The sequence below is a fragment of the Alligator sinensis genome, unplaced genomic scaffold (genome assembly GCF_000455745.1).
Source record: "Alligator sinensis unplaced genomic scaffold, ASM45574v1 scaffold505_1, whole genome shotgun sequence".
Taxonomy (NCBI): domain Eukaryota; kingdom Metazoa; phylum Chordata; order Crocodylia; family Alligatoridae; genus Alligator; species Alligator sinensis.
The window spans coordinates 1216685-1241583 of record NW_005841940.1 but is presented as its reverse complement, the minus strand read 5'-3'; the positions used below and the strand labels follow the sequence as shown (position 1 = coordinate 1241583).

The 24899-nt window shown below is 46.2% G+C and overlaps 1 protein-coding gene across 10 annotated transcripts in view; it reads right to left on the bottom strand.

The window, feature by feature from the left end:
- Positions 1 to 679: 679 nt before the first annotated feature.
- DEPDC5 (DEP domain containing 5) overlaps positions 680 to 24899 on the bottom strand; it is an 85163-nt gene continuing 60943 nt past the window's right edge. For 4 of the 10 annotated variants that reach the window (XM_025199280.1, XM_014518134.2, XM_006019862.3 and 1 more), the window contains exons 30-42: positions 23542 to 23675; positions 20783 to 20891; positions 18132 to 18194; positions 16326 to 16477; positions 15472 to 15549; positions 14772 to 14904; positions 13337 to 13445; positions 10969 to 11193; positions 7241 to 7410; positions 5924 to 6095; positions 4537 to 4597; positions 2706 to 2788; positions 680 to 1436 (exon numbers count right to left, since the gene is read on the bottom strand). In XM_025199280.1, coding sequence (XP_025055065.1) covers positions 1144 to 1436; positions 2706 to 2788; positions 4537 to 4597; positions 5924 to 6095; positions 7241 to 7410; positions 10969 to 11193; positions 13337 to 13445; positions 14772 to 14904; positions 15472 to 15549; positions 16326 to 16477; positions 18132 to 18194; positions 20783 to 20891; positions 23542 to 23675 — 1782 coding nt within the window. In that variant the 3' untranslated portion in view covers positions 680 to 1143. The remainder of the gene's footprint in view (positions 1437 to 2705; positions 2789 to 4536; positions 4598 to 5923; positions 6096 to 7240; positions 7411 to 10968; positions 11194 to 13336; positions 13446 to 14771; positions 14905 to 15471; positions 15550 to 16325; positions 16478 to 18131; positions 18195 to 20782; positions 20892 to 23541; positions 23676 to 24899) is intronic. The other 6 variants (XM_025199282.1, XM_014518135.2, XM_014518136.2 and 3 more) reach the window with 3 other exon arrangements.

Genomic DNA, 24899 nt, shown 5'->3' with positions numbered 1-24899 from the left:
CGCCCGGCGCCTGCAGCGAGCCGAGGGCCGGACGGATCCGCCGCTCCGGGCTCCGCTCCTCCCGCCAGCGGGGCCCCCTGCAGCCCGCCCGAGCGCTCGCTGGAGCCTGCGGGATCCCCTCCAGCCAGGGAGGGTTCAGGGACGGGCAGTGAAAGGGGTTCCTCCCCCCACCCCAGGGAGACCAGAGCTCAGCTCCTCGCTGCGGGAGGCGCAGATGGATTCAGCCCAGCGGAGCCTGTCTTGCCTCCTCAGACAGGACCAGGGCCCCACGGGGGAGCAGCCACCTAAACCCCAGCCCTGGCTATCAAATGCTACCCCACGTCGTGCTCAGCTAGTGCACTTTAAGTTGGGCTGTTCTGATTTCTCCACGAATGTGAATGGTGGCCTGCAGCTGAGGGGCAATCACTAGCTTCTTGCTTTTGGAGCAACAAGGTACCTTTCTCGGGCTTCAGAGTTTGGGACAGCAAATCCTGGAAGTTTGAAGGACACAGAGCCCAATTCAGTGCAAACCGGACATAACCATGACCTCTGCAGAGGCAAGGCTGGTCATAAGAGACGTGTTCCTTCAGGCAAGGCTCCCTCATGTCTGCTTCTGTGCACCCTGGGCTTTGGGCAGAACATTTCACCTTTGACTTTCTGCATTTTCATTTAATATATTTACATGTATAAACACAGAGCATGAGCACACTGTACATTTTATTTTACATATGCATACAACTATGTCCACACCAAAGAGGACAAGGGTAGGGTTTTGCCAGGAATACCACAGACTTACAGTCCCTGATCATTTTCACAGAGCAAACGTGGATTACAACCCTTCCCTGTAACACTTGCTTCAAATGACGGGTGCTCTCATAGTGTTTGCCTCTGCTCCGCTTAGCTGAAGTTTTGTCAAGCAGGAGCTGCACCTACTTGAAGCAGGAGGGACTCTCTCCAGCGGATGAATATTGAAGGGACAAGATGCCAACTTACTCTCCCAAGAGCCCAATCAGCTTCTGTTGAATATCAACAGTAAATACTAGTCAGGCCCCTCTGGGTTTCAGCATTAATTCATCCTAATAGAAGCCTTTTCTGACTTCTCTGCATCTAGCTCTTTACCACCTGACCAAGCCGTTACTTTTCTCTTACAGATGCACTCTGGTCTCAGGGTGCACTAGCATGCATCTTATCTAGACAGTCTGTCCAGAACTGGACAAGCCGGTTGTCTTTGTTCCAACAGAAGTCCGTGAAGTCCTTCAGCAACCGATCGGCGAACTTCTCATCCCCGGTGGCGCTGGACCTCCATGTTTTGGTCAGCATGGTATTGTAGGCCCAGTTGTATCCTACACGCTCCTCACAGAACATGTTCTGATTGGCTGAGCTGGTGGAGTTGCGCCGCCGCCGCTGCTGCCCAGAGAATTTCCGCTTGGAGTAAGGCAGCTGCAGAAACACAGTCCCTGAGAGAAACAGGCAGGGGTTTAAATCTGTGACCTGGCCCAGGTAAAGGAGAACTTTGCTTTGCCCAGACACCTGCAAGGCTGAGGTCTCTCTAGAGGCTCTTTATTCCCTTGGGGGAAACAACTTCCATATTTTGAGAGCAGAGCCCTTTGCACTGAGAGTGAGGGAAGAAAAGTTGTTGCTTCCATCTCATTCTTTCTAACTTCAGAGCAATCTCCAACCCCGACTAAGGGCCATCAGTAACTCAGTTTTCCTGCTGCCTCCCTGCCCAAGCCTCAGCAAACTTCCCAACAGCATTGTCATTTCATTGTGATATAACTTCTTTTTTTTTTTAATTTGTATCCAAGGCTAAATTAGCCAAAACTAAATCCATATCTGAGTCCAGAACCATAAATGGCCCTACTACCAGCAAACATCCTCCACCCACACCTGGGGCTTCAGATGTCTCCAAATCCTTTGGCAGGCATCCTACTTGCAGGCTGAAGCCCGGAGGCTTGGAGTTCAGATGTCCCGAGTTTTGCTGGCCCTTAGCCATAAGGACCTCGAAGCAAGCTAGGGAGGAGACTCCCATTTCCATAAACTGGGCTTAAAGCCACTACACCTCGGTGGGTACTGAACCATGCCAGAAGAGCAGTTCTGCTGTGGTGCGGTTCAGGAAAACTGCCTTCATGGACACATAGATGGTATATCCCCTGCCAGGTTAAGAAGCCACTACGCTTGTCCTGAGTCTTCAAGAGGCTGAGAAACAATGCATGAAGCTTAATTAAATAGCACCAATACATCATCACAATTAGTGAAGGTCAGTAGGGGGTTCATGTGGACTCCTGAATTTTACAGTTAGGGTGTCCCCATCAGTGGGTGGAGGGAGGGGAGAGGAGGGAGGAGGAAGAAGATAATTTTTCCCTAAAGTTGTGATCTTTGAGATGAGACTACCTGCTCCAGGTATGCTCAGAACTTTGGTTTATTTTTCAGTGTCTCCTGGATATAAAAGTTTCGGGAACTACTTAAAGTTTCCTGTTCAACCTCCTGTTTTTCACTAGTGACAAAAATTACTGAAGTTTTGTGCTTATCTGAGGTTATTATTTGTCTCTCCACTGTCTTCTGTAAGCTACAGACACCTTGCCCTAGCTGAGACAGCTTTTTTTTAGCTGATTGGTAATATTATGAAGATCAGTGCCACTGACAGAGAACACAAACTAGGAGAGTAAAATGGTTCCCTTGCCTATCTATAATCTCCATGACCCCACTGCCTGCCAAGTATTACTCACCCGTGACATGGATGTACTGGGGCTTGTTCTCGGCTGGAAAGTTGAATGCAGAGGCTGAGTATTTATCCTGCACAAATCCAAATCTGAGGAAACAAGCATTAGAAGAAGTGAACTTACAGCATAGGGGAAGAGTGCATACGAGGGAAAAGAAGGCAGAAAGAGAACTATGCCCCCGTAGTTACTCTACTGAAAGAAGGAACTTCCCAGTGCTCACTTACACCACTACTACACATCACTGAAAGCAAGTGGGCAGAAAGTGAAAAAAAACATGTCTGACCTTGAGTGCTGGGTGCAGGTTTTGGAACACAAAGTTAGTCTCTGCATGGAACAGGGGAACCAATGGACTAGTTTAGGGTGCTACCCAGTAGTCTGTGTTAAAAGGCCCCCATTGTATATACCAGAGGTTGACAATGTTTTTGGACAGAGTGCCAAAAACACCTGCAACCTCAACTTGTAAGATGTTGGCGTGCTAGGTGCAGACAACTGGGGAGCTACAAGGGGCCCGATCCTTGTTGTGATAGTGCAGTCCTGGCCCCCTCCCCAAGGTGCAAGTGCCAAGCAAAATGCCTTCACATGCCACACTCTGACATGTGTGCCACACTCTGACATGTGCGCCAAGGGTTGCCTACCCCTTGTATACATATTAGGAACGACTACAGAACAGAGCATTTCCTAAGGCTGTTTCAAGCCTTAAGTATTGCTTGTACAGACTGGACAGTACTGCACAGGGACCTTCCAGCCAGCCTGCCAGGACTGCTCTAGGAATGCTCATCCCTCTACAGCAGTAGTTCTCAACCAGACCGCCACAGTACCCTGAAGTACTACGACCTCCATGAGAGGTGCCACAACAGCCAGGTAAAACTGCCACACGCACGCACTCCTTCCCCATTTGGGCTCTCTAATAACCCTAAAGCAGACAGGGGAGTTGGTCTGTGTTGCAAACTTTCCATCCTCAACACCCCCATTCAGCACCCTCCCAGAAACAGAGAAGCACAGGACAGTTCCACCTGCCCTGCATGCCTTTATTTCCAGGAGATGCTGTAAAGGTTCATATTAGGAAGGGCTGCTGCATAAGGCCACTGCCTTGCTGCTTTAGAACCTCAATACAGAAGGATATGTATGTGCTGCAGCCTTTCCCAGTGCATAGGACGGCTTTACCTGGAGGCAGCAGTACCTGGTTGAAAAGCACTGAAGTAAGTTGAGGCAACATCAACAATGGATCTCAACTGGTGATGCCACCACATTGAAAAAAGAGTTGTGGAAGGGCGCCCTGACTCTAAAAAGGTTGAGAACACTGCTCTACACATTGTAGTCTGATGAAAACGTTCTCATGTTAGACAGATCCAAAATCCAGATTCTGCACAATGAATAAAGAGCCCAGGAGCAGCATTGTGAAACAAACTGGCAGTCAAGGATCGTACAGAGGGCAGATAAATCCTTCTCACACAAAGGACAGTTCAGAAGAATTCCAGGAGTTCCTTCTCAACTTGTTCCCAGCCTCCTCTCTAGGTCTCATATCCCTGTCACACTATCATTATCAATCACTTGTCACATCCAGATCAGGTGAAGTATTCCTCCCACATCTCAAGCCAAACATACTTCATCCAAATGTACTTCATCTACGCTGCCTCCCACACACAAACATCAGAAGACATTCTAATTAACCAAGTATCTTTCACAGAGGGCTTAATGGAAGCAGATGGCACATAGCCAGGGTCTCAGCCTCGACAGTACTGCCTGAAAGCTCCAGTATCCAAGTGTACAACCACACTCTCACCATCACCCTATCTGAGGATGGATTTAACTCTTACTCACCTTGCTCTGAACCTACCTGTATGCAATTGCCTCCTGGAGTAGATGCATGCGATCCCAGTAAGTTTCAGGTTCAAAACCTGAAATGAGAACCAGGCAAAAGTTACCTAGAACCATTTAGTTTTTACTAAGCCATGAGGGCTCCTGTGTACTTCCCTTCCCCTTTAAGCCTCCTCCTATAATCTGTTTTTGCTTCCAGCAATTTCCCTCAATGGCCAACAGACTATTAAGGAGGCATTTTTAAAGATACCAATAATTAATCCATCTGTTGACTCTTAGATTGGGTTTTGGAAACACTGAGGAATAGGGAAGAAACACATGTGGTGTGAAGGAAGGGTGTTGTGGTTTTTATAGTCCCTGTGACCATTAGAGTACAAGCTTACATGCTTGTGATGCCCATTCTGGGTATATTTACAACTTTAATTTTTTTGGCTGGGTTGCAGAATAGGGTGCATTTAAGGTCAACCACCCCCTCCCTGAGAATCTGTTAACCCCAAATACAAAATATACATTAATTAAGGGGAGGAAAGTCAAGGAAAAATTGATTATGACCATCAGTGAACATCTCAGCCCTGAAAACAACCTATGCAGAGTCAATGGAGCTACCCATGCCCTATAGCACTCAGAGGACTTATCACCCTTTCTACCTGTACAGCCAGACTCTGGGGAGAGTGTTAGTGAAACAACAGAATCGTCTTTTTGTTTAAATTGTAATCAGTGTCCCTTTTCAGGTCGTCCGTCTGCACCATCTGTACTACGCACCTCTGTGCTGGGAATGACTGAGCTCTGATCTCTGGGGACACCTCACAACTGAGGCTTATCGCAATAGTGTCATTGGGAAGGCAGAGGTCATGCTGCACAAAAAAGAACTGACTGCAGTTTCTAGCCCTTAATCTCATGTGCAAACACTCTTATCCTGAGGTAACCATGGCAACAAAAAAGAGGATGCCAATCATGAAAGTCTACCCAGTATAACTTCAGAGAAGGAGAGATATGAACAGGTGCAGGATACAAATGCAAGATGGCTAACAAGTGAGACAGGAGCTGTAGCCAGAATGGGCTTTGGTAGTTTTACAAAATGACACAATTAGCAACTTGATACAGTTTTTCTGGGGGCATCTAGTACAGCAGCACAGGAGAATGAGCAGCACACAACCCTCCCTGTCAACGCACTTCTTGGTGACAAGCCAGTGCAATAGCACTACCTACTGCCTGTGTTACAGAGCTTTCCTCCATGTGCTGAAGGGGCTGTGTTCTTGACAGTGGAAGTGAGAAAATGGAATAGCTGGCATCTTATCCAGCAAGTGGGAGAATGGCAGGTGCATTTCCGTTATGCCAGCTGTGCAGCTCAGCGAGAGCTGTATCTGTAGGAAGTTACCCAGGGGAAGCAGAGGAACACTTCTTACCATCAAATAGATGTTCACTGCCCTCCTTTAACAAGCAGCTAACATTGAGTGGGATGAACAGCTGTGCTCGGAGTGGGTCTCCATACAGGTAACTGGGCAACGCAAATGGACCCTCTAGGACTGGAACCAGCAAGAAGCCACAGGAAGTGGCTTTCCGATGCCAACCCTGAACCTGAAAGGGTTTCAGCAATAGACACATGAAGAACAGTACTTATGTGCAGAGGAGCAAGTGGTCTTACCAAGAATAATCAGCTGTGCTCAGCCATCAAGGGCTTTGCTTGCCTTGCATCCTGAGCACACAATCATCTTCGTAAGCAAAGCAGCACAGGATTGCAGAAATTAAATGTCTTGCATTCAAAGTCTTGTCTAATTCTATCCTAACCAGGCAACTAGTTGAATCAAAGACATCACGCCCCGAAAATTCTTGCCTCTTGTATAATTTCTGGACAAACATGGCCACAACATCACTCTAACATTAACATAAATCAGAAAGTACTTTAAATGGGACATTCTCCAGGAACTGATCCAGCTCACTTATTCTGAATAGCTAAACACTGCTGCTTACCTGGAAAGATATGAACAAAACTTTCAGTGGAAGGGGACATATTTGACTAGTGCTAATAGGCCACATGTTAAACAGCTTCGAATTTATAAATGCCAGCCTTCATATACAAGCTGCCCCATTAAAAACGTAAAGAAAAAATTAAACAAATATAGAGATTTTTCTTGCATTTTTTATTCCTAGCATTTTCGTGGGTTTCTAAACAGACTTGTGGCTGGACTGGGACAGCAGGCAGCCTGCATATAAATCTCTGTAAAAAATATTTAACTTATTTCCACTTTAAAAATCCAAGACACAAGGGATGAGATTTACTCCTGTGCAGAGAACCAGCATGAGGCCTATGTGCTACTCCAGTTGGACTTACATGAAGCACAGGTCTTGTGAATGGGTACACAGGGTAAATTTAACCCCTCAGAAGCAGAAGACCACTACTTCTCAAGTAGAATGACTCACTCAATACACACACACACACGCGCGTGCGCGCACACACACACACACACACACACACAATCACATGCAATTATACCTAGAAGTGACAGAGCTCCTCACAGAAGCACACATGCACTATAATGAAAGTACTGAGCAAAACTGCTCATCAAAATAAATGCCAGCATCACTGCACAGCATCTTCTACTAGCATATGCACTTCTCATTAGCTTCATATGTATTGCTTTACCCTGGTCCACCGAGTAGGGGACATGCATGTCAAGGCAACCTGACAACTCTTTGGCCATTCAGGCCACAAGAGCCCTTACCATCTCAAAAAGGACTGCTGCTGTCACTGCCATCCAATGTAATTTGATCTCGAAGGCAGCATTCAAGGAGAAATTGCCATGGTAATAACAGCTGCACCACTCCAAGCGGTCAGTGCGGTTATTCACATCGACATCCAGTGTCACTGTGCGTTGTTCAGGCACTGTGGCAGCTACACAGGTGGGAGTCAGTAGGAGGGTTAAAAATAAATGTATCCAGAAGAGAAGGAAAGGAAAAAAGTCAGACTATGAGCGTTCTGGCATGGATTGGTTCCCCCTTTTGCACTTCCTGGTCAACACAACACAGGCTGGGCTAGATGACAAGCACAAACAGAAGAAAAAAATTCTACCCACCTGAGGGCTTCCTCCCTCCTGAAACATTATCTAAGTGACATCTAAACTGAGGCAAAAGGCCATTCTCTGACCTAGAGCATGAGTCAGACCCAGGACCTACTCATTGAAAATGGGCCTAAGCCACAATTTAGCAGTACCAGACAAAAAACACTACAATGTGGGAAAAAGGGGAAGGCAGAGATCTAAAATACACCCGGTAATGCACTCCAAATCAATTCTAATGCTGTTCAGATGTCTCCATAGAAGGTCAGATCAGGAGAGAAGTATTTCATGGTTTACAAAAGCAAAAATAAATCAGGAATTAAATGCATCTCCCCAACCCCAAAAAGCCACCTGGCATTATTGCACAGTTAAAGCTGCACATATTTCCATTGTTAAAAAGGCAAGAAAATCTAAAAGTTCAGGTTCCTGCAGCAATGTTCTCTCTTGATTATTGCACTGACAGCGTTTTATATCCTGTTATTAGCACTGCAGTAGTGCTTAGAGATCCCCAATCAAAATTAGTGCCTCCCTGTTTGAGGTACTCCACTAGCACAGTGCAAATACCAATTCTTGCCTCAAACAGATTTCAGTCTAAATAGAGTGGGAGGGGAAACAGAGATAGAATGGAAAGGACCTTGCCTAAGGTCACACAACAGATTCATGGCAAAGCCAGGACTAGTACTCAGGTCTCCTGACTCCCAGGTCCAGTGTCCTGCCCCATAAGTTAAACTGCTGCTTCTTGCATTTCTGATTAAATGGATAGTTTAATACACCTCCATACCGTTAAATGCTAAACATAAAATGCTGAGGATGTACATTAGGGCCATAACACTACTGCAGGAACCCTCACTTTAGCATTTCCTGATCTGTGCATTTTGAACTGTGGTGCATTAATCATTCTGTGGTTTTCTTAGAGGGAAGGTGCAGTGCATGCATCTAACATCAGCATCCCAATGGACCCAACTGAGGTTTGAAGTCTGTCTCCAAAATAGACAAAGAACTCCCACCTTTCCTTCTACTATAATTTGGCTGGAAATGGTTCTCCGTGATGCTGGATTACTGTGATACTGCTATTACTGTAGCTTGACAAAAGAACATGACAGAAATGCTAATAAAAACAGGCGTTTGGGACCAACTTGGAGAACATCACTCAGATGCTCTTTTGTAAACAAGACTCTTTCCATGCACTTGCCTGATTTTCAGAGAACTCACCTGGTTCCCAATTGTGTCTTGTATCACTGATTATTTAACTAATGACATTATGAACACCGGAGAGGAGCAGACAGGTTATTCTCCAACCATGGACTACACTATGTACATGGCTACAAGTGCTAGTGCATGCATTGCTATAAATCAAAAGGAACATGATTAGGTACATCACAGATTGGATTTCCATAGGGAAGGGAATGATAACTGGGCAAGTCATAGGGAAGTGGACAAGGATACGGATTTGGGGGTACACAGAGCTTGTTCCAGAGCTCCCAACACTTGCATGCCGTTTTCACATCACAGGCTGACACTTAGGGAAGGTGGGGGAAGGGGGAAGAAATCAAAAACAGCCAACCAAAGGCAAGAGGGGAACCAATGAAGTCACGTGGACCGGATGTCATCTGGGTTTAGTAAAGCTTCCTGCCTCAGATATGCTGGTGACATTTTTGGAATGTTTAAAATGAGGAACAGCACAGAAGTGGCACAGAACCTTCCTCCTCTCTGAAAAGAAATGCCATACTGTTTCCTGCAAGAAAATTCCATCATCCTTTTGAACAAACCATAATGGACAACATGACTGAGTTACTTGTCAATCAAGGAAAGCCAAGCTGGTTAAGGAATAATTATCCCCATTTTACAGGGGTGGGGAAACAGATGCAGAGGAGGAAAATGATTTACACAGTGAGATGGTGACAGAGGCCAGGCCGTGCCCTGGGGGCCTCACATCACCTTTGTGGTAGCCTGAGCTCAGGTTCATTTAACACAACAGTTATGGTAAAAAGGCTGGGTGCAGGCCAAAATAATTTATCACGTGGTAAAGAGGGGGAGATAACAAGAAAAAAAACCTCCTGCCCAAATGAATTTTTCAGTTTCCAGCCTTCCCCCCCATCTCCCTTTTTTTAGTTTCTTGTGCTGTTCCTCTTCAAACGAGGCTTTCAGAGGTGCACAAATCACCATACCTTTAGGTTTAAAAGATGCAGCTACAGCATAAGACACCAGCTTATTGCTTCTTGTCAGAGTTGTCAGATATGAAACAAAATACCACTGCAGATTTTCTTTGATAAAGGAGTTTCAGATGCATCTTATAAGCCTGAAGTTACAGTTCAAAAGCAAGAATTCCTCTGGCATGTTTTACAGGGGAGGTACAGCATATGGCAGGAGCAAGTGACTCAAGCTGGCCTGGAAATAAATGAGAAGACAACAAAGCACACAGAAAGACATACAGCCGATGCATTTCACTGGCTGGTAGTGGCAGAAAAGGCACCGTTAGGTTTTCCTGGCACTCCAATAAGAAGTGCAAGGTTTTGAGAAAGATATGCAACGTCATCCCCTTACTGCATGTCCTGAGGTTCTCTATTCAAACTCTGGCTCTTTCACTGTTGGGATCTTTTGCAAGCTATGAGGGAATAGATAATCAAATCGAAGTGAGTTAACAGGGGACTGGGGTCTATCACAAAGCAGATGACTCATGGTAACTATTCACATAAAAGTTGAAAAGTGAAAGCTAAATATGGACAACTTAACTTGAATCAAATAGAGCTAGTTCAGCTCTCACTTACCACAGAGTAGTGGCTGGCATATGAATACATAGCTCCCCCACATCCACCATGCCAAAGCAAGTCCCTGCCCCATACCATGTCAATTCACTTTAGTTTCCTTATTAGTTCATACCAGATCCAGAGGCTCTCTCTGGTTATTAAAATGGCAGCCTCGATTAGTATTAGTAGTATTCCCAACTGGTACATCACATACGCCCCATGTTACCGAGACAGGTAACAGCAGGACTCTTGCCAACAAGAGCAGTTGTTCAGGGACATTAGACCTGTTAAGTGGAGATCTGCTGCTGTTATTGTCATCACTTTGTGCACAGCAAGAACTAAAGAGACCTCGATTCAGCGAGGAGACAGGAGGTCCGTATCACGTCTTCCTCCAGCTCCAGGGGATGGTGGAAATATTTAATGTTTTTATTGCCTTCAGGTAAGAACAAGCACAGATTGTCCCTCTCAGCCAGTGAAACACACCCTGGAGACATGAGAACAAGACCATCTGCATGACACACGTAAGGCCAGTATGAGATGCGACTTTGCTACTGGTCCACGTGAAATCATACCCTTGGGTTGGCCACTCTCCCCTCTTCAAACTATCCCCTTGTACTTCCCCAGATGTCACCTGTGTTGTGCATCTACCTAATAGTGCAGCTGCCTGGCTCCGTCCTCCGAAACTGCGGCTAAAGGAACTGTGCCTACTTGCATAGGAGGCTGGACGGCTGGGAAGCCAAGGTAGGAGGAATGCTGGGATTTCTGAGTGCAAGAGTTCTTCTGCCACAAATGCCACCTCAAACCACTTCCTCTGGAAGGCAGAGAAGTCATCCATTGCTGCTGTGTGCCACATGGGAGGCTGCTGCATACCTACTGGATGAAGGCAAAAGGGAAGGACTAAACAGCTAGGAACAAGATCCTCTTGACACACAAAGCTACCATTACCTTCTGGCATTTCTATAGATTAGACCAGGGGCGGGCAATTATTTTGGCTGGAGGGCGACTTAACAAGTTTTGGCAAGCTGTCAAAGGCCACAAGGGTAGCCCCACCCCTTGACAGATGCCCCACGCCCTGGTCGCCATCTTGGAACCAGAAGTCCTGCCCCCTAACCCCTGCCACCAGAAGTCCCTCCCCTTACCCCTGGAAGTACTCATTTTGGTCAGGGGGTTCAGCGTCTTGGAACCCAAAAAACCTCCTAAATTAAAAATCACACACCATGTTAATTTGAATTCAAAAAATATTTTTGTCCTGATTGTGTTTGCATAGTGTACATAGAAGTGATTGCATAACAGCTTAAAATGAAGCGGTGATTGTATAATAGTTTAAAATGAAGCTTAAAATGATGTGTGGGGTTTGTGGGGGGGTGGATAGGTGTGGGTGTATGTGTGGGCATGGGGTTCGTCAGGGACTGTGAATGTGTGTTGAGGGGGTTGTGGCATGTGTGGAGAAGGAGGGTGGCTGGGGTGTGTGAGGAGGTGTGGGGTGTGCATAGGGGATGTGGGTGCATGTATGGTGATGCAAGGGGGGGTGGATACATATGTGGTACCCCACCTACAAAGAGCTCCCTCCTCCCCCGCAACACATGCCCTCTCCCTCATTGTGCACAGCCCCTGCTACCACCAGCAGCAGCAGGCAGTGAGGCCTTGGTGCTCATGGCCCATGGCAGGTGGAGAGCCCCAGTGGTGTGTGGTCCTGGTAAGCCCCAGGACTGCATGTGGCTGGGACACAGGCAAAAAGGGAGGATGGAGCCAGCCTGGTGCCATAAAGCTCTTGCCAGCCTGGGCTCCAAATTCCTGCCTCCCCACCCTGGGCACCAGCACGGGCCCTGTGCTTCCGCCCGCCCACTGCCACTTCCTCACCACGCCGCCTGCCGCTGCTGCCCTTCCCCTGCTGCTTCTCCTCTTTTCCACCTGCCGTCACTGCTCCCCCGCTCCCACCCATTGCTCTAGCAGCTTGCAGTTCCCAGCTGCATAGCCAGAACTGCAGGATGCAACAGGAGCCAGCTCAGCCCCTGAAGTACCCAGCTGGCTCCTGCTGCCACTGGCCCTGGCCCCGACACCCTGTGCTCCTGCCCGTCCGCTCGCTGCCGCTTGCCCCCCGACCCTCTTCCCATCACCACTGCTTTCCCCCCACCTGCTGGTCTAGCACCTTGTGGTTCCCAGCTGTCTGGTCAGAAGTGCAGGATGTAGCAGCAGCCAGACCCACCCAGTCAGGCCCCCACAGTTCCCAGCTGGCTCCTGCTGCATCCTGCAGTCCTGGCCATGCAGTCAGAAACTGTGTGGTGCTGGCCAGGCCGAGCTGGCTCCTGGTGCACCAGCATCCCCCACCCATTCTTTTCTGAGTTTCCACTCTCAGATGGAGGGAGGTGGGGAACATCCCCATGGCTGCCAGGCCAGAAGCCTCTGCTAGGCAGAAGCTTCTGGCTGAGGGTGGGGCAGGGCTAGGCAGGCCTTGGTGCTGCTGCCCCTAGGTTCTGCCACCAGCTCCTCCTGGGTCCTCCTGCTGCTGGTGCCTTCCCATCTTTGACAGGCAGCCACAGGCAGATAATAATTCATTTTCTAATTTTTAGGGGCCCCGCAGGTCGGGTAGAATCACCTGGTGGGCCAAATCCAGGCCACGGGCCGTATTTTACCTGCTCCTGGCCTAGACTGAGAGAACACAAAGATCTCACACCTGTTCTTTGATCAAACCTCACCCTATCAGCCAACAATTGAAGGAGAAGTGTGTGGAGCTTTTCAAAAGAGGGAGGATAGAAGCATCAGATTACATCTGTCCCTAAAATTAATGTTTTTTTAAATTCAATGTATGAAGTCTAGCGATCTCTCTTTGGATCCCCTTAGAAATTAACCCACAATGATCTTCATTTATGGCTACTCCTCACAACTCTTTCAACTTCCTTCCAAGGATGCACTTCTTCTGCAACACCTACAACATAACTGGCAATGCTAACTGTCTGTGCTGACAGCAATGGGACAGACCATTGTTTTTAGTTCTGTAGGAACATGAGAATCTGACCTCTGTCTGGCTCTTTATCAACGACAATCTTGTAAAAATAAAACCCATAGATGAAGGTGCGCAAGGCCTCTCCGGACGCATGGACGATCAACTGCTCATCCAGCATTTTCTAAGAAGTCAAACACAAAAGAAAACATGCTTTTTCAACAGTGTGAAGGGGGCTCAGAGGGGAATAAGACATTAGAAAAATGGGTCTTCCCTTGGAGAGATTCAATGTACATGTCACCTGACCTGCAAATATGGGAGATGCAACATGACATTTTAAATGTTTAGCAGACTAGTGGTGAATAAGAATCCACCCAAATCTTTACCTCCCAGATAAAATGCCCTTTTGTCTTTTTAGTTCCCTCCCTTTCCTGTCCAGATTAGTATTCCTTTGCTGTACTTCAGTTGAGGTTTAAGAATGCTGCCCTCTTATTTGGATGCCTTTCTTACACATGGGTTTTAAGAAAGCTGCAATAGCTAGGATGTGGTTTCAGAAATCAGAAGTGTTTTAAAATCCTCCCTGCTTGCTGCTCTGAAATCAAAGGAAGGGAAGAGAATTCTAGAGCATTTCTAAGCCTCAAAGACTACCCCTAACACATTCATAGATGTTAGGGGCTGGAAAGGACCTTACAAGATCATCGGGTCCAGTCCCCCTGCACTTGGGCAGGAAAGACTGCTGGGGTCAGATAACACCAACAAGGTGGGCGTCAAGCCACTTTTTGAAGATTGCCAGGGTGGGTAACTCTACCACCTCTCAGGGAGCCTGTTCCAGATCCTTGGCACTCAACTTGTAAAGAAGTTTTTCCTTATGTACAGTCTGAAGCAATCTTCTATCAGTTTGTGCCCATTATTCCTCGTCTTCCCCCCTTGGCAGAGAAAAGGCCAATGCATAACTTATGTATTGCATATAGCTTGTGCGTATTCATGAGCAAAATATGCTTACAATGATCATTTTCATCACACACCTGTAGTATCAAAAGTAGCTGATGCAACAAAATGCAATCCTATCACAGTGACCTACACTTTTAATTAAATCAGAGCTTTTGGTCCCCATGAGCCAAGGCATAGTATAACTTTTAACCTGTCATATTAGCAAGGAAAATAATGCAACTTCTGCTGCATGTTGGCAAGCTGTTCAGTAACAGGATATCCAAAATTACACCTCCAAGAAAATATTTTACCCAGCCTCTATCAAAGGGCAATTGGATGAGTTGCAAATTGAATGCTAATGTAGCCGCAGCCTCTATTGCAAGCTAATGCTCTGCATTGTGAGGGAGTATAGAATTCTGCTGACAGAAGGCCATGCTCCCCCTGCTACTATTACTACACAATAATAGACAAGAGCAGGAATAGAGAGAGATTTACACTGCAGCTTCCCCAAGGCTTATGCCTTCCCCAGTGAATAGGATATTTCTGGCACTGCCTCTGCTCCTTTGGTCAGTTCACTTACCTGCATGATATCAATAGCCATTGCCTGAGTCTGTGCTCCTTCCACATTGTTCACAAGCCAATGGACAACTTCAGCACTGATGAAAGAGTATGGGGAGAGGCCTTTCTGTTCGGAAAGCAGCTGGATCCCTGTACTAGAGCCCAAAGAGGGAAACAAAAAAGTTTGAAAAAGCAGAAGCTTAACTTTTACACAGGAGAGTATTCCTAGGTTACTCCCTCAAACTACTTCACTAAGGCTGGGACCATAGAAATTGAAATCTACACAGCCATTTGTACCCCGATTTCTAGACACCCCTGCTGGGAGGGGCTGGAAATGAATACCACAAACACTGCCAAAGAAAAGCCATTCTAGGATGGACAGAGGCAACCTGAGCAGGACAAATCAGCCCATGTAGGGCCCCACCCCCTCTCCAATCCCACAGGCCCTGGACATGAAGAAGCTGCCGTGGTGGCAGCTGGGGGGGCAGGCAGTAGTAGCAAGCGACTGGACGCCGAGCCACCGCTTCACACAGCTCTGTGCCGCTGCTGCTCCGTCTGGCTCCACGGGGCCCCACAAAGCATGGGGTCCGGGGTGGTTGCCCCGATTCATCCTCCCCCAGGGACGGCCCTGAGGATGGGTTATAACTGCTATACTGAGCGTTCATCCTTTACTCCTAAGGTCTTTCTCCAAAGCCCCAGTCCAGTTTTGATTCAGAACTTACGTGGGATGCTTCATGGCTTCAAGAATTTCAATCAGAGTGGACGAAGAAGTTAGTGAGTTCACAGAACACTGCTGGGAGCTGAAAAGTAATGTAATGAAAGTGTGTTTTATAACCACAGTAGTTGCTAAAAGAGAACTGCTGCCCCTTCTCTTCCCAGTAATGGCTGTTCCCTCTCTATCCCTTTCAGTCATGTAAAGAAGAATATGTTAAGGCCTTGGGCCAATTCTTTTCTAAACTATAAGCATATTCCTAAGCCAGCTGTATTCATACTGCACAAATCTATTTGATATGCTGAAGTGCAGGTAGAACAGAGAGCATGCATTTTTAAAGCTAGCTTGTTTTTGACTTGCATAATAAACAAGCCTGAGAAACAGGTGCAAACAATTTATTTTTAACACTGCTTCCTGCACAGTGTTTCAGCACCATAATGGAATCCCACTGATGCCATCAACCCACTTTTATCCAATGGTACCATTTTTTTCCTGCAAGCAAAAAAGACACTTATTTCCATGTTTATTCAAATCACCGCTTGCTCACAGTGTTCCACTAATGGATCTCAAAGATCCATTGTGGAAGGATGAGACTCTTTTAGGGAAAGGGGAAGACAGGCTCCAGGTCTATTCAGGCTTGGAGAACAAGACTGAGGCTGTTTTTAGGATGATTATCCAAAGAGAGCATTCTGCATCTGAAAGTCCTGGCACAAGGTCTGCATGTGACATGTACCTTCCAGGGCTGACAATCATAGTACAAGTCACATATGCTGTCTGATGCTGTTTGTGCTAAATAGCCCCATCTTACCAGAAAGCAGACCACAATGAACAAAAATCAGTGCAGAACTGCTGTGCTTTTCTCACCTGTTCTCGGCTGAACCAGTTGTAGCATATCCTTGGTCTCCTATATTCTGGGAACTTCCTAGGGCCTGGGCACTGCACCTCTCAGCTGATTGGCCTGTGCTTATCAATGTACTGCCATCTAAGGTAGCAGGAGCTGTTTGATCTACAGACACCTGCAGAGAACATGACATAACATTGTTATGCAATTCACAACACAGTCCATCTTGCATATCCACTAGTCCTCTCATCAGCCCTGCATCTCATGTTCCTTTCACTGATGAACAATACTTCAGACAACCATGCACACATGCAAAAGGCAAATATAGTCCTGCTTGGGGCACAACTACTGACAACTCCAGAATGAGCTAGTACCCCGAAATGGCCCAGATCCGCATCACTGAAAGAACTGTTGGTCAGGTAACAGTCCTGGTATTTTCAAAATCAAAAGCATTAAGACTTACAAGGAAGTGCCACCACAAAGACACATGGCTGACAGAAGAGAAACACTAGTCACTAAAAGAAAGTGGGAAACGATTGGGGAAAAAACAACAAAAAAGTGCAAGTAAACCCCGCCTCCACCTCTTACTCTGAGACTGGAGTACATGAATTCACCAGAGGGAGTTCAGGTTTCTTAATATGAAAAGACCTCTCTCTCTCAAAACCATCTTCCTTTGATTTCTTAAGGTAGTATCAAGGGACTGATTGGCAGTCACCCACAGCTACGTCACTGAGCAAGACTACAGAACACTTTCCTCCCATGAAAACACTTGTACTATCCCACGGCACACTGAATAGTTAGCAAAAATTAACAAAAAACCTTTTCAGAAAGAAGAGGAATGCTGAAAGATTCAGCAAAAGACAGGCTGTAATTACCATCTGCCATTTACATGTATGGCTTAGGAAAGGCACATTATGTAAAAGCTACATTACAGAAGTGTGAGGGAGGCATGTGAAACAGCAGAGACAAACTGAAATAGGTATAAAATTAGAGCTGATTTGCCTTTGTGATTCCACAGTACAGGCCTGTCTCTGAAGGCACACAGCTGGCCAAGGCAGGCAGCCTGAAGGAGAAGGACAACTAGACTACGAGGCCCTGTTATCCTATGTCATACTTCTCACTCCCACCATCTAAGTTCTCACATACTGCAAACGGTGTTCTTTCTCCACAGCCAGAAAGTGGCAGATGCTCCATACTGAAGCTACAGCCAAATCCTACCCCTCCCTAGAGCTGGTTTAGGCTAGCACACGCCAAGAATACACTATCCTATAACCAACCTTAGGTGGGGGTACCAAGGAGCATATAAACTACATCTGCCATGACTACCTGATAAGATCAAGATAAATTATACAATGTTTCCAGCCCTCAGTCACTTAAGAATCCTAAGGTCACATCTCAATCTCCACAGTATCAATTATGAAGACAGATTCTGCAGGAGAAACTTGGCTGAGAATTAGATAAATATGGGCTGTTGCTACCTTGATTTAATGAGAGGTGGTAAAAAACAGGAACTTATTGAAAATTTGATCGATGTTCAGTATTTGGCAAGAGGCTTGCCAAGAAAAACAGTGCAGGGTACACCAATATCTAAAACACAATACAAATATAGAGTTGTGAAAAGAAACCAGTGCATGCACCACCAATCAATCTTTTACATATTGATTACTCTCCTTTTACTGCAGTGAATCACTAACAGTACTGTCCTCACTGGAAATCAATGAGTATAACTGGGAGCTAGCCTATGCTTAACATCCCCAGATTTAAGGTCAAGGGCACAATATTGTGCAAGTCCATATACCAGCAATGGTAAAAGCCAATGCCAAACTGACCTGTGGATAGAAGGTTGAAGCTGTGCGTGGGCTGCGAACAAACTCCATAAAGAAGGCCCCATCCTGAAGGCATCAGGAGAAGTAGGAGCAGTGGTGGCAGCAGCGACAGGAACAAGTATCGGAAGAAAAGCAAAAGAAAGCATTGTGCAATCACCACAGGGAGGAAGGCATCAGAGGAGTTAGGAACCCAAACGAACCCAGAAAAGCAGACATATCAGAATGCAGAGCATCAGTTCTTTCTCTCTCTCTCTGTCTCTCCTTAGCAGACATGTCCCAGGTACTCATTACAGAGCATCACAGTGTGATTAGGGGCCAGCTCAGAGCACAGCCTTCCATTGCAGGGAGAAACATTCAAGATTAGAAGTGTACTGGTTTTCATTTCATGGAACTGCGAAGGCTGTGAAACGATTCATAACCTCCAGAACAGCAGGATGCAATGGCAACTTTAAAAAATCATCCTGGTTCTGTCTATCTCATTAGTCACTCAAATGACAAAAGGGAGTGGCGAGAAACTCCTTTCAGGATGTATTCTCTTCTCAGCTGCAAATTCTATTATGGTATGAGGGAAAGAGAAAAATTCACTGTGGACATGTTATGTCAGCAATTTCAAAACACAAACAATTAAAAAGACCCTCCCCATTCTGCATTCCCCTCCTACTCATATGCAGTACCAACGTCTCCCTGCTACTATTCAAGGATTTGTGGCAAGTCTTGCCATATAGGATGGGGTAATGGATTTAACTAGATTCTCTCTCTCCCACTCTCATTTTTACAGGCTTCTTTAGGCAAAACCATCTATTGGTTTGCAGTCACTAAGCTGAGGATATATACGCAGAAGACTTATGTTTCCAGAGACTGCATGGTGTGATTACATATCTGACAGCCTAGTGGGTTTGGGAGCATGGCTGGTGACTGGTGCCTTCAAAGGCCAAAGCTAGAGCAAGAAACTTTACAAATAACTGTGTTTGCCCAATTAGGCTGTGTACCCAGTTAGCTTCTCATCTTAAACTGCCTACCAACTTGATTGGTTAGGTGCTCTGAAGCCAGGAAAAAGTGTGGGGCCACTAATGTAGTTCTGCCTCAGAATGCACCAAACTTCAGAGCTGAATGGCCTCTTGATAGATGATCTTGCTCTGCATGACATAACACACAGCCGTAGTAGTGTCAGCCAGCCTGTGGGTTGTGGATTTCCAGAGTAGCAATAGGGATATCTTACAAGTCAGGTGAAGGACTCTGAGCCCTAGGTCATTTGTGATGCATAAGCCTGAGTGTCCTAGTAGGCTAAAGCCTATTCTAAGCAAAGATTGAGTGAGTTTGATGTTGGTTAATGAGGTTCAACAGCATCTGGAATCTTCCATTTAAATATAAGCCATTACCTTGGAAACACAAATAAAACCTTTTTAAAAGTACTCATTACTGAAGTGTCCAAGCTCTGCCAACAGCAGATATGCTCATTTAGACTCTACATTAAACCTGCCCTTCAGACCAAGTTTTAACCTAGTTTTTCAGTTATTGCCAATAGCATTTACGTAGAGAACAAGATATACTCTGCAGTCTGTAACAAAACGCGGTACCAGTTCAGTAAGCAGAATATGCTGACAGAGAGCCAAGTTTTTCCTTCTTCCATATGTTGTGCATGGTGCCTCCCCCTTGCCCTTTGTGAAATCCTCAGCAGTGTTACTGGTGCTAAAAGTGTGGGGTTTGTTTAACAGAGGAAGAGCAGTGTACAGAAGTATAGGCAGTTCAGCTATGAGTTCTTAAAGCAAAAATTAGGGTCCAAAGGTCTTCAGACAAACTTAACTCTCTACTCTCTTCATTTACAGAAAGTCCCATCCCTTCCCCCTTTTTCAGTAGAGAAAGAATCTACAAGTTCCCAATGCAAATAGAGGTTTCTTTGCAATAAGAGCAGAGTTCTTGAACTACCATATCTACATGAATACAAGATGAGGCGTCTTCCTCCAATCAGCATGGGGTAAAAAGCCCTTAGTTTTATATTTGCCTAGGAAGAAGGTGGGGAGGGGTCAGGACAGGCAGCTGTTGCAGCTCTGACTCTGGCCCTGAGCTCAGGTCAGGGCCAGAGTCAGACCCACAGCAGCCTCCTGCCATCCCTCCGCCCCACTTTCCCTCTGCAGTTTTAGAGTACCACCAGCACACTCTTAACAGTTGGTCCTGAGACACCATAGGGACTCTTCTTAAGCTGTTGGCTGCACCTTCAGATTTGAACTGACAGTGGAGTCAGACATTACCTGTGCCTTGGTTCCTGCCACTTTGCTTGAGCCCCTATAGGAAAATAAGGTGTTTCCTAACTTGAAACCAGATCCTGACTAAAATAAAAATCAAGACCACTACCTGCAGGGGAATAAGGCTATCTAGCAAGTAAGAGTGCACTGAGAAGCAGGCACACAGTGCTGGGATTCTGCCTTGTTACAACAGCCAATAAAGCCAGAGATGTTTGGGCCTCTGCATCTCTTTATGCATTTAGATGAGGGGTTATAAGGACATCTGAGGTGAAGCGCAGCCCCAACACACACAGATGGCTTAAAAAAACATGACATCACAGGTCTGAGGAAATTGCTTTGAAAAGCTTTTCCCTTATTTGAGAGATTTTCTTCTGGAATTAGCAACAAAAGACAGGATAAGAGAGAATTTACCTTGCGAGGGCTGTCCATGTAGGTGGGTGTGATGGCAATGCTCCCACTCTCAGTAGGTTGTGCAGAGCTCTTCCCAGCAAGCATTGCTGCTTGCTGCTCCCCCAATGTCCTAAAATAAAGGTGAGGAAACCCATAAAGCTTTTTTCCACAACATATGTTCACAGGTTTCCTTTGGTACACTTAGCACCAACACCCCTGGAAATAAGTTTTTGCTCTCAAGGCTACATGTAGTACCAGCAGTCTTGGCATTTACTCAGAATCTTCCCTAAAGTCCTGCTAGTAATACAACTCCTTAGCCTCAATGTTTAGCCTTTGTACAAAGACACTTTTAGGTAAAGGCTGCACACGCTCTTAGCTCATGCAGAGCACTTTCCACATGGATTCGCAGAAACAGAGTGGCACTATAGTTCACAAAACCATCTCAACACTAGGCAGGCTTTACCAGCATAGCAACTGCTGGGATGATGTACAAGTGCAACTCTTCAAATGGGAATGCCCTTACAATGGGCAAGGCTGCACCTTATGTTAGTATAGTACAGACATCCCCATGAGCAAAAACAAGCTAACCAGTAAAACAATGATAAAATGCATTGATATAATGTGTCTGTACTACAGTCTTCACCTGACATAATGACTCTGGGAAGAAGTGAGGGCTCTTCACATCGTTGGCCTTTACAGCTATCGTGGGAGAAGCATCTAAGGGTAAACATAGCCTAAAATGTGACTATTCTGCCTTATGAGGGGAGCTAAAAGACATTTTCACTCTAATAAGCATCAAAAAGGGTTCTGATTTTAAGAAGAAAATGGCATTTGAGTCTACACAGATCGCTTAACTATTTCTGATTAATCTGTAATATGAGCTTTCAGTTGGAAACAAACATTCAGATACAGAAGGAAGGAACACTGTTATTTCAAGTGAAATGAACTACAGTGTACAAAGCAAGCACGATGAGACCATAGACAGCTGAGGCCTTGTCCATACTGAGGTTTTACCTACGAAAGCAAATGCACTAGTGAGACTCCCTTGCGCAGACGTGACTGACAACAGTGCAGGTCACTTTGGTTTCCAATTAAGACAAGCCACCCTAAGGTAAATTCCATCATACCAGCATAAGCGGTGTCTAATAAACCAGAGCATTAGTACTGGTACAGCTATGCTGCTGGTGGTAGCTGACAACTCACCATAAACATGTTTTTTTCATCAGAGAAGGAAACACACTATGACTGTTCCAACAGAGATTGGAGGAAGCTCTCAAAGCTTACCAGTAACCTCCCTGCATAGTCTATGAACTGTGGCTTTAAAAATCCTTTCATACAACTCAGCTCCTAGATGGCATCACCTGCATAAAGGCTTGAATCAATTCTCTCCTTAATGTGTGGGAACTTGCATGAAAGCGTGTGTATGTGTAACTCTGATTAGCATGAGTGGGAGTTAACAAAGGAATTAGAATGTCCATGACAATGGGAATTACTCAGAAATCCACCCACAGCACCAAGAGCAGAACAGACTGCGGTGTCATCATAATGTACAAACTGGGACCACATCTGCGATTCCCTGTTTAGTCTCCTTCCCCCAAAGGTTATATTTCTGACTTAAAATAACTTTCCTGCTGCCACCTTCCCTGAAGTGTTTCAGTTCACAATGAACCTTTTGAATATTCAAGTATCTTTAAGCAGGAGGTTCAACAAATACATCAATGGGGCATTCAAGGTCTTGGTTTTAATCTACAAAGTTCCCCATATTTTAGCACCTGATTATCTTAGAGACTGCCCCTCTCATGCAGCACTCCAGTGCGCTACTTTACTGGAGAAGCTATGGCTGTCAGTCCCTAGCTGGACAATTTGGACACAAGATAAAGCGTCATCAGTAAAAGGTTTGCAAATAGCTTAGTCTGAATTATTGTATTACGGAGTGAAATGACTGGGGGTGATGCTAGCTCTCTTGATATTTTATATGCATTCACATACATATTGTGTTTAATATCCTCAGAACAGTCAAAAAAAAAGAGAACAGCAATATTACATCCATGAAACAAATTTGAACACCATTCACTGGAATGAAAGTGCGCTTGAGACTTGATGTTCAATACCACTCATGTATTGTTAGACTCTAAAATATTTAGGTTTGTATAAACCACTTTGCACACCAAGTAAACCCATACTGTGCTCTCCCCTATCTGTGGGCTTGGAAAGTGCAAATGCAGAGTTCTTTTCCTCTGAACTCCTAGTACCTAAATCTATTATCTTTTTGGACTATGGGACAAGGCTCAACCTTTTAGCCAAGACGCTACCAGCTTAAATTTAATAAGATGTTGTCTTCCACCTCCTCCTCCTCCCCTATTTTCCTGATTTCCCTCCTAGAAGGCAAACAGTTAATCTGGAGGAAGACTGAGCTCTGATACCCAAAAAGAACGGTTATAAAAATGTGTATTTCATATGCAAGGCATCCAAGACCTTGAATGCCCCATTGATGTATTTGTATTTAATTTGCAATGCATCCAGGTGTCATGGTAATGATCTCTTTGTAAGTTATTAAAAACTAACACTCTCCAACCTCTTTGCTTCTTTCCCAATCCCAATCTATCACTGTGTTTGTACAAACAAAACATGCCAACTCCCTTTCAAAAGGGCTGGCATTTCACCACCATTACAACCACATCAAGGAAGTAGGATAAGACAGTTGTCTTGTTTGAGCAGGTGGCATCTACATGGCATGGGTGTTTAACAGCTGATTATGTAACTGAAGCATTCAGGCTTACTTCTGACTGGCTTCCATCTCCAGCAGGGCAGAGAGTGCTGAGGTTCCTTTCTTCCCAATAGGAGGTCCAGGCTGCTCCAGAGAGTGGGTGGAAATTGGACCAGCCATCTGCAAACCCTTCATGGCTGCTCCTTTCTAATCAAAATGAAAGGGAAGAGAAAACAGAGTTAAGATCTATAAGGCTCAACTAATCAACAAGAATGTCATATCATACAACAGCCATGTCACTCAAGAAGCAATCAATAAAAAAGAAGTTAAGAGCTAGCCTATACAGGGAAACTGAGTGGATTAGCCATTTCAGAAGAGAGGTCCATATGGACACTATCCTGAAATAAAAGGGATTTAATTTTGAAATCAAATAGTTCACGAAGTGAAGTAATCCTGAATTTTGCAACAGCATGTCTGTGAAGAAGCTAACTGCGGAATGGCTATGAGAGTTGTGCCCACCTCGGTTCCAGTAGACGCTCCCGCGCGACCTTCACCCGGACTAGTGATCGTGTCTGCCCTGGGCTTGCAGGTGGACCCCACAGGCTACCCCTGCTGATGTCAGGGGGTCCCCTTAACTCACCTGCCACAACTTGGGATGTTATCTCAGTGGAGGGGTTCCCCCTCGGGGCAGCCTCCAGGGTTGTCACGTCTCCCAGCAGGCACTCTCGGGGCTCCAACCTTCCCTACCCCCCGGCCACTCGCCACCTTGGGCTATCGGTCTTCAGGCCTCTTTGGTGTCCTTGGCTTCTTCCCCGCTCCTGCCCGCAGCCTGCCAGCCGTGCGTCTGGGTCTTCAGGTCCGGTGTATGGCCCGCGAGGACCGTCGGCCTGGCCCTTCCACTACTGCTCCCTAACGCCCTAATCTAACCACCCTGTGACGGTATGTGCCTACACCACCACCAAGCTAACTGGGGTTCCTAAGCTAATGGGCCGGGAGGCCCACAAGGGTGCCTCTGGCCCCTGAGCCTCGTGCTTTGCCCTGGGCTCGGGCCCCACCGCCCAGGCGGCTCACCCGCTGGGATGTCGAATCCTCGACTCTTCCCACGGCTGCTGGGGCCGCGAAGGTCCACTGTCCGGCCCTGCTTCGGATCTTCATCCGTCCCTTATTGCAGCCCAACGGGGCCCCGTTGGACCCGCCCCACTGTTACCTCTTCTCTAGATCCTCCACAGATTCTGCCGGTGGCTCCGCTGCGGGTGCAGCTGCTGTTTCCCCCTGTCAGCGTTACGCCCACCTCCACCTCTGCGGCTGACTGCACTGCTGGCTCCCCAGCTGGTCCTGCTGCTGGCACTATACTCAGCTTCCTGGCCGGCTCTGCTGCTAACGTTGCCGCCGGTTTCACTGCCGGCTTTGCTGCCGGCTCTGTTGTCGGCT